At 40.9% G+C, this 9,599-nt stretch overlaps 1 protein-coding gene across 3 annotated transcripts; it reads right to left on the minus strand.

The window, feature by feature from the left end:
* Nucleotides 1–469: 469 nt before the first annotated feature.
* atg4da (autophagy related 4D, cysteine peptidase a) lies at nucleotides 470–9,000 on the minus strand. 3 transcript variants are annotated; one of them, XM_035181292.2, is made up of 11 exons: nucleotides 8,659–9,000; nucleotides 6,510–6,768; nucleotides 6,334–6,417; nucleotides 5,757–5,930; nucleotides 4,910–5,261; nucleotides 4,760–4,824; nucleotides 4,480–4,631; nucleotides 4,300–4,378; nucleotides 2,700–2,776; nucleotides 2,395–2,511; nucleotides 470–1,732 (listed from the first exon to the last, which is right to left on the minus strand). In XM_035181292.2, exons 2-11 carry the CDS (start codon nucleotides 6,736–6,738, stop codon nucleotides 1,553–1,555), a joined length of 1,509 nt encoding a protein of 502 aa, XP_035037183.1. In that variant the 5' UTR covers nucleotides 6,739–6,768; nucleotides 8,659–9,000; the 3' UTR covers nucleotides 470–1,552. The 3 variants fall into 3 exon arrangements, with proteins under 3 accessions (XP_035037183.1, XP_035037174.1, XP_035037166.1); XM_035181283.2 differs by having other exon boundaries at nucleotides 2,392–2,511; nucleotides 6,510–6,762; nucleotides 8,659–8,999; XM_035181275.2 differs by having other exon boundaries at nucleotides 2,392–2,511; nucleotides 8,659–8,998.
* Nucleotides 9,001–9,599: the final 599 nt, after the last annotated feature.

The following is a 9,599-nucleotide window of genomic DNA, read 5'->3' on the forward strand; positions in this document are numbered from 1 at the left end:
AGAGGTTAACACAAAGTCCATAGTCTGCTGTAATGTGCTCTATACAGAACACTCAAACCATGTTAAACCACCAGATACCATTTACCACAGTTCCCTTCATTTACCCACTTAGTTTATATATTTATACACTTATTTATCTGCAGTGAAAACGAAAATGTCAGATGATCATCACAGACAAATAAGTAATAAGTAATAAACCTGTGTTTTAACATCAGGCTTTTTTGAAGTAGCCAAGAGATTTCACATCCTTAGTTGAGTTCACAGTGAACACACCAGATCACACATTAGCTTCAATGGCTCATTATTCCATCTCCAAACAATTGAAGACAACATTACAGTACCATTCAGTTTACCACTGCAACGAACAGCGACACAATCACTCCTCTTAGGAAATGATATTTTAAAGAACTCGTGATCGTGTCAGAATAAGAGTGCAGCTCTTCTGAAATACAAAACTACACAAGTGAGATGTGATTCCAGTGTATGAAGTTTAATCAGCACACAAACCAACAGTAGTAGTGCAACTTGCAGTAGTAGCCTTCATGTAAAAAAGGGGACAAACAAAACACAAATGGCATTGCAGCAGGAGCTCGACGATCCAGGCGGAATCCCTGTTCAGCGTTCAGACTTTACCGAGTAAAACCCGGAACCTGTTCATCATAAGCAAACAGAGCTGTTCTGGGTTTTACTTTACAAATGTATCCAAACCACAATTTAACATTTAAAGATGACTGAGGAGATCTGGGAGCTGATGTAACTCTTGAAGCAACGGGAACATAATCTTGTTTCATAATCCTAACGATGAATACTGGAGACCTAGATGATGGAAGCATACGAGATCGAGGCTCCTGGGTTGACTGTGTGATAACGAGCCAGTCTGCAACACCATTATTTATTTACCGCTGTTCGAGACGCTCTCGGAAGAATCTGAAACTTCTGTGGGTTGCAGCGTGACTCTTAAATACACCAGTACACTTACTAAAGACAAAACAAATGAACAACAAAAACCCTCAGACTCACTCACACGCTAACACACACTCTGAAACCTGATAAATAAATGAAATAGAAAGGAGATGTACAGCAGTTGGTTTATAATACAACATCAGACAGCCCTTCACCTGACCTGTGAGCTCATTAAATATTTTGTAGACCACACATCTCCTCCAGTTTGTCCAGTTCAGACCAGGACACACAGTAGTTGAGTGGGGACTGAGTTGAGCACTTTAAAGCGCTTGAATTTGAGTTCTCTTCTAGGTGCCTGATAAAGTTAATCAACAATATTTCAAGTACTTCAAACAGTTATTTTTCCAGTAATTGTATGCTCCAGTCAGGACCCCACTCTAATAGCCCACTAGCTTATAATACCCATCTATACAGAGGTAATGACAGGAGCCACACAGTCTGTTCACCAGTGAGAGTGATGAAGTACAAAAAGCATCATGTCCACCTTGCAGCTGCAAAGGAAACACGCAAGTCCTTCCTTTAGAAAAGGAATCAACTGTTTCTCTCCTGCCCCCTGCAGGTGAGAGCTGGGGGAGCATCCTCCTCAGTCTTAGAGGAAGACAAACTCGTCACTGTTTCTTCTGTTGTTACTCCGGCCCAGTTTGCCCGGGGGCAGGATGAGGGCTGCAGGTCCACTGTGATTGCTGCTGTGACCCTCAAGTCCGTAGTCCTGACTCTGGCCCTCTACGAAGGTAAAGATGGGGTACTTCTCCTTGGTTGACGACAGAGCCTGTCAGGGCAAAAGAGCTCAGTCAAAAAAGATAACAGTCACGAGAATATATTACAAGTAGAGTGAGTAAAGGACAATACAAATATTCCAAAATTAAACGCTTATTTACTAGTATCAATTCATCTGTTTACTATATTCACAAGTGTATGTAGAGCTACAATTATTTTCATTACTGCTTATTTTCCCACATTATCAAGTAGAATGACACCCAGAGAGCCCAACAGTCCCCTTATGAAACCACATTACATTCACTAGAAATTGATTTTTTTTTTTATCTGCATTAGATTACACACACACATAAATGTCAGTCCCCTTAAATGGGCCTATTTTTTTCATCAACATCCATGAATTATTCTCTGAGAAATCATTAAAATGTTTATCCTTGATAAATTCAATGGGTTCTTCTTTGGGCCATGCCCCACACCTCCACAAAAAAACAATTATTATTGGTTGATTACCTAGCTGATCATTCTGGTTCAAAATTTATTGTGGAAAACATCTATCATCTGTCAGCGCAAAAGATTATGTTTACATTTTTTGTATATATTTGACATTTTGTCTCGATAGTGACTCTAACACTTCATCAATTACAGAAATAATGACTATGACTAAACTATGACTAGAGTCATTCTTATTGGAGGAGGGTGTAAAAAACTCACTACATTAACAGCAGAACACAGAGACTCAAAGTCCTTCTTGTTCTTGGCGTAAAAGCCGATGGTGCAGCTGGGATCCATGCGGGTGAAGGGCATCTTCTTAGGAGAACTGCAGTGGAAGGACTGGAAAGTGACAGAGGGACACAGGGGTTTTACAACAAAGTTCAATAAAAGTCACTGACTTAATAGACTGAGGAGTCAAAACAATACAGAATGAGAACGTCATGTTGCCTGAGTCCAAAATGATCTGAAATGTGAGTTACAAAGTCAGGACAGATCAGAATAAGTCAAAAAAGTGACATGTGACTGACCTCCAGTGAGAAGTTGACTTGTGTTACATCCACCACAGGTTGGCAATAGTGAGGGTCCAGATACAGCAGCTGCTCATCTGATAGAGAAGAGAAGTTGTAAAGACGAATTAAAACACAGCATCAAAGTATGAAATCTTCACCTGTCAGGAGCCAATCAATTTAATTAACCACACGGCAACTACCAGTGTGAGTGATGACGCCAATGCCAGAGTCATAGGCGACAGCTCCGTCTAACAGTCACTACAGAATAAACTGGTGACAGGGTCTAATGTAAACAATCCTTCCCCAGCAACCACAAGTGTTCATACAGAACATAAAATGATTAGATATGGTATCTTACTGACATTTTTAACACACCTGTGTACACTCCACAATGGATGAAGATGCATGAGTGTTTGTCACCATTACTACTGTATTGTGTAAAAATGGAATTGTATCCTGATTTACAAAAATACATGAGGAAGTGAAGTTTTTTTATATCAGGACACTCACGGTGGATTCAGCACCTTGAATCTACCTCTGTGTATGAAAGGTGCTTTATAAATAAAATTGCCTTGACTTTAATCTTTTGTGCATATTTTACCATCCCAGTCACAACCAACATCACATATTCAACTAGAACGCCACTCAGAGAAGTGCATACCTTCGCCAAGACCCAACCTTCCCCTTAGGAAACCACATTTAAATTCAATAGATTCAACTTTTTATTTGAATCTGCACACACTCATGAATATCATCTCATAATATTAAAGAAAATGCTACAAAATCCCTGTATCTGCCTCCTGATCCGCAAAATGTAATGGTTTCATTCCCTGAATGCACCTTTCCACCAAGTTGCGTGGAAATCCATCCTGTAGTTTTTGTGTAATCCTTCCAACCAACAGACAGACTGAGAAACAAACGCCGATGAAAACATAACCTAGTTGGCAAATGCCCCGTCTCGCCATGTTCAAGAAAGTGAAAACATTTCCTAGATGCACCTGTTTATACGCTCCTAAATATGATGTCCCGTCCCACCCCTCCACAAAATGTCTTGGAAATTGGTTCAGTAGTTTTAGGGTAATCTTGCTGACAGACAGATTGTTAAAAATGATTGCGAATGATTTAAACCTCCTGGTCACACCCAATGAAATCTCATTCGTATGGAATCCATTAATTTTGGCTGCGGTCACAGCCTCTGTAGAAACACAGCTACAGTCATTTGTGATGGTGGCAGTGTGGTTGTTCCACCTCGAGTTTACTTGCACCACAAGCAACAGCCTCCTGATTATCACATTGCCCTGAAGCAGAGCGGTGTTTCTCTGCTCATGTTTACATAGTCTACATATATACATATAAGTTTTAGTTAAGCAACCTTTCAGAGGGCAGTTGAGCAGGAAAGACCAGATACAAAAATAAATAAAGAGAAACAGCCTGTTTAATGCAACAACCACAGTTACTTTTCTAAAGCACATGTTACCAAGTAAATATGCTGCCTACAGCACTGGTTCTTGCATTGTGTATTCAAAGAACACCAGATCCTTCCTCTGTGTATGCATAATGTTATTCATTCCTTTTCTTCCTTCCTTCCTTTCATGAGCATACGGAGGCCGTTTCTCACCTTGGAAGCCAACGAAGTAGAGTGAATGCTTTGGTTTTCCTCCGATGATTCCAATACAACACTCCAACTTTAGAATGTTCTGCAAATCAAATATTTTGGTTAATTATTAGTTTATTGGTTATTTTTAAGGATTATTCTAAACCAAGAACATGTGAGAGGCGTGAAACAGAACATACAGACCTTGACACATTCTATGTAAGACGGGTTGAGGGCCTCCCCCCCCAGCCGAACAGGCACCAGGATGATGACAGACTTCCAGGTTTCACTGGATGGATCAGGAGGAGTCTGGCTTAGTGACGGATCACATAGACGAGCCACGTCTTCTTTGTACACTAGAGAGGTCAGACAGAAATGAAAAAGGTCTAGAAGATTTCCTCCAGTGAAATATTTCCATGGTGAACATGTTGGAGCAAAGTAACAATCATAAACTCTGAAGTGAACGGAAATCTGTTAATTTCACCTGTACAGTCCTGAGCCACATATAAAGCCAGGTTTTGGACAACACAGGTTTTGGCTACTGCTTTCCTGAAAAGAAAAAAACACTCGTATTAAATCATTGCATAATTTTGTCAAATGTGTAAGTAATTTAAGAAAAGAGTAAAGCCCTTACCGCAGTATGTGTGCCACGATCGACGGGCCATACCAGTCACCAGCCTTCTTCCCTGAACTTCTACCAATTTCCACCAGTTGGTGAACTCCAAAAGGTGCAAGGGGCTGATCTCCGAACCAGGTGACCACCCTGTGGTGGACGGGCTCTGCTTGTCTGTCCCTTGCACACTCTGGCCTCTTCTTCTGGCTGGATTTAGGGACCTGATCGCTTGGCAAGGACTTCACAGGGGTGTTAGACCCTCGTGGGGACCCGAAAGAAGGGATCGGGACCCCACCTGCCCGAGCTGGGGAATTTGGTCTGAACACCTCAAAGTCCACATCGGTCAGCTGCTGAGCATCTGGCCAAGCCCAATCTAGGGAACACACACAAAGAAAACATATTCTTAAAACAGCTTTGTACAGTCGGGCTGATAATCAACAGGGTATTTTATTCTTGAATTTCTTGAGTGTTTAGCTTCTAACAGTACGTATTCAATGCCAAACTAATTAGCATCGACAAATAATGAAAGCAGGTTATAAATACACAAAGCAGAAGTCAGAAGCAGTACACAAGAAGTCAAATACTGTTAGCAGTAAAAAGAAACTGAACAAAAATAAAGCATAGAAAATGTGTAAATGAGAAGAGAGATACAAAGCAGAATAAACTTAAACTGAGTAAATAAACCGGTGGAAGAGATGCATGTGTACGTGTCACACCTTTGAGAGAAAACAGGATTTTAATAACCACACAGGCAGCACAAGCTCAACAAGTCTGTTAAAAGGTGCTGTGAGACTTTCCAAGTAAATGTATCTATTCATTTCTATGTGGGAGTGTGAAATATGGGTGCCTGACAGATAAAGACACAAACCTCTTGGCATCAAATGGACCAGGAGTCCCTGTGCCAGCAGCATCTGGCCGCTGCGCAGCATGCAGCCCCAGCCACAGTCTGTGGTCCAGGTGGAACCCTCCATCGGAGGGAACTCCCGCCTGTACGTGAGCCAGATCCTGGACACGAAAGCCAAACGAAAGCGCTCCACCTCGTCTGAGAGGGAGATACACAAAAGGAGAACCCAAACACAATTTTTACTCAAACTGCAAACCTGTTTGTGATAATTCACTGATTTCAGAACGATCAGTTTAGATCTTCATGACTCGCTTGTTTCCAGTTGCCTATGTGCACATGTACAACTCAAGATAGCATGATCTGAATGACTGAGAATCTTCACAGATAAGATCAGTTTACATTCATATTTTGTGAAATAAATCTATAAGTAGAAAAGCTTTCTTTTCTTTTTGCTCCGTTGTGCTAAAGGGTTTACACTTGTGGTTAACCAAAGACACAAATACCTACAACATCTGGAGAGAAGATATGCAGGATCTACTCAGCATCAAAAGGATCAATGTATAACAGCTTTATGAGATATGTTGGTGTGTGAAGAACTTACCCTCACTGTTCAGCAGATAGGAGTGTCCCAGGACAGAGACTGGTGACATCTTGTTGAAGGAGGTTTTAGACTTTACAGTCCAACCTGCAGAATGAAGAACATGCAGTTATACACACTGGCCAAACTACATGTACAACAGTCGCACCGACAACACTCCTCCTAGGCTAACAACAAACCATATTTGACGTTGTTCCATGCTGACATCAGTTTGGCTTTTAGTTTGTCCATTTCATCGGGCTCTCCGACCGCCTCTCTCCCGGGATCTGGAGTCTGAGGTGGCCTGAGACCAAAGCTGCCCTGTCGCTCCATTGGCTGCTGCTGCTGCTGCTGCCTCCGGTTCTCCACCAGCTCATCCTGCATCACTCCACCTATGTACTGAGCTGTGCAGGGGGAAACTGAGTTCATGCCTCTTGAGCTCAGAGCTGGACTCTGGTGCTTGTCAATGCAAAACAGAAATGAGAGGGAGAACAAAAGGAGGAAGGAAGGAAGACATGAGGTAAATTATTGACTGTTGACAAAAGTTGACACTCTTCACTCCAATCATTGTTTACACTTAGTGTGAAACTCTTTAACTTACTACAATTACATTTTCTTACTCAGTAGTATATCGCTGTACCCTGTCTAACCCAACATTGGCTATATCCATTCATTTTGCCATTGCTTCTTTAGTTTACTCTGTCTATATTCTATCTAATGAATGTCTGGATTAAAAGAGGAATCATCCTACAATGTTGCTCTTCCTGATATTTCTTCGTTTTCCCCCTGTGAATCATTTTTAGTACAGCTTTCCCTTCTCCACATAAAGGCTGTAAGAACAGAGGATGTACAGATTGTAAAACCTTCTGAGGCATATTTGATATTTGTGATGTTGAGCTATAGAGAATCATTTGACTTGACTGATCGTGGGCTGATGGCTCCTTCTTCAAGCCCCTTACTAGACAATGTTAAATCTGGAGCATCTTTCTAGCTGCCGTCCAAATCTTATGCTCTCCAGAAGGAAACAACTTTAAATTCAATGCGTTTGACTCGATTGATGCACCTGATTAACGTTTACCCTTTTTTGTGAATAAGTTCTTAGTGAGAAGGTAACAAGTTAAAGACTGATGTTACAGATTAACCTCAGGAGAAGGTTCTTGGTTGTACTATTACAACTTCAACACAAAACCATCAATTCAAATGACAAGTGAACAAACTAATGAAGAAGATTGTGAGAAGTTTAAAGTGGAGCTTAAGATCTACAGTAAAGTGACAATTTATCACAACTGATTTTAATAAAGCCAAATATCTGCTGGTTTCAGCTCCCACAAATACAAGATTAGCTTCACGATACTAGGTTTTCTATGACTGTTATATTTATGTTGGACAAGTAAGTTCAATCTTGACATTCATTTGACACAATTTTATATTAGTTTGTCGAATTATACTAAAGTTTGCTTTGGGTTTTGGACTATTGGGCCAAAACAAGTCAATCTGACTGACAACGTCACGAAATATTAACGTCACACTGCAATTATTCATTCTTTTAGAGGAAGTGAGATTTTCTTTTGAATTACAGAATTGTAATTGTGTAGTGTTTTTCTCTACCCTGTAATGTGATGAGCGTTTATCTTTGTTTACTGACAACTTAAAGATCGATCAATTATTTGAGGAAATATTAACTCGTCCTCCAGTCAGCTGACCTTATGGATATCACACAGCTCCGTTACACTGTACAGGAAAACACTAAAATCATGAGTCTGGAAGAAGAATCTCACTTCCTGGAAAGTATAAATAAATGCAGCAATGTAAGTATTTAAAAAAATCAAGTCATCAGTCTTTCACTTCTTCTTTCACAATGAAGGAAACCCTGGGAGGAAAGTCTCCGTCCTGTCTTCCCTGAAACTGATGAGTAACACTTGTGTGCTGTGAAGTCACTGATCACACTGAGGGGAACGTTTCTGTGGAAATAGACACATCGAGTCTTTAACATTTGACAGGCGCCATACCAGAGTGTGTGAAAGTCATCTGCTTGTGGTGGCTGTCATTACTCATCACCGTGGATCAGGCTGTTAAACACCTAATACTATTACACTGCTGCCTGCGTCTGTCACGACACGGACTCGTTCTACTGTAACTTCACAGGAGCGATGCGTTTGACCTTTTTACTGAAATAAACACAGATTTTCCTTGGATCTAACACGACAGCCAGGTCTGACAGCCAGGTCTGACAGTCAGGTGACCACACAGGTTCCCGTACTCCTCACTTACGACCAGCTAATTCAGCTACTATTAAAAGCTCATGGCGGCCGGGTGCCTCCTGTAAAAGCCTGTTACACTGGTCGGTACCTTGTTTGACTCATTTCGGTGTTGTCCTTCCTCTCCTCGGCCAGGACCGCGGTCTCCTCAGGTAAATCCACTCCTCTGTTAGCCTAGCTTAACTTTAGCGTCTCTGAGGCCCTGGCCGGCGTTAGCGTGCTAGGCTAGCAGAGAAGCCGCAGGGCCCGAAAACCTGCGAACGACTTTTCAAACAAAACAAAAAAGCTGCCGTCCGAGTGGTAAAAGCTCCTCTATTCGACAGAGGACATCATTTGTGGGTTGGGCGGCGCTTCCCTTGTTCAGCAGCTGTGGTGTCTCCTGACGCTCACTTCCTGTTGTCCTTTCCTGACGTGGCGCCATTGGTTGGAGTAATCGCCGCGAGGAAGCTGATTGGGTGATATTGGAATAACGGGCACGAGCAGTGTGCTATTGGCTGATATTAACCTTCACTGTTATATAACATGTAACCTAGGCAACTAATTATGTAATTGATAATTGATCAGACATATGTTATCTTATTATTATGTGTGCAGTAATGCAATGTATGCACACATAATAATAAGATAACATATGTCTGATCAATTATCAATTATTGATAATTATTATTATTTTTGTTGTCTTTATTCTTCTTTGTTCTTCTGCTATAAATTTCGTCCCTCTACTCCTCCCGCAGTTTTTGACGCACATGCACAAAAAATACACCAAAACGTTATTGCACATAAAATAATTGCACATTTATAGATTCTGGAGGAGGTGTAGGCCTATTTTTTATTTTAACTCAGTGATAAAAGTTTTATAATGGATAATCTATACCAGGTACACATTATTATTCAAATATTGTATTTTTATATAGCTCTGAACATTCAGTGAGCCAGTGGTTGTTGATTTTCTTTTGTCATAAACATGCGGGGAAAAACTTGTTTAAGTAGAAATTGAAATGAAACTTGCACCAAGAGCTAAAGCTTTATGTT

Source organism: Hippoglossus stenolepis, chromosome 2, assembly GCF_022539355.2.
Source record: "Hippoglossus stenolepis isolate QCI-W04-F060 chromosome 2, HSTE1.2, whole genome shotgun sequence".
Classification (NCBI taxonomy): domain Eukaryota; kingdom Metazoa; phylum Chordata; class Actinopteri; order Pleuronectiformes; family Pleuronectidae; genus Hippoglossus; species Hippoglossus stenolepis.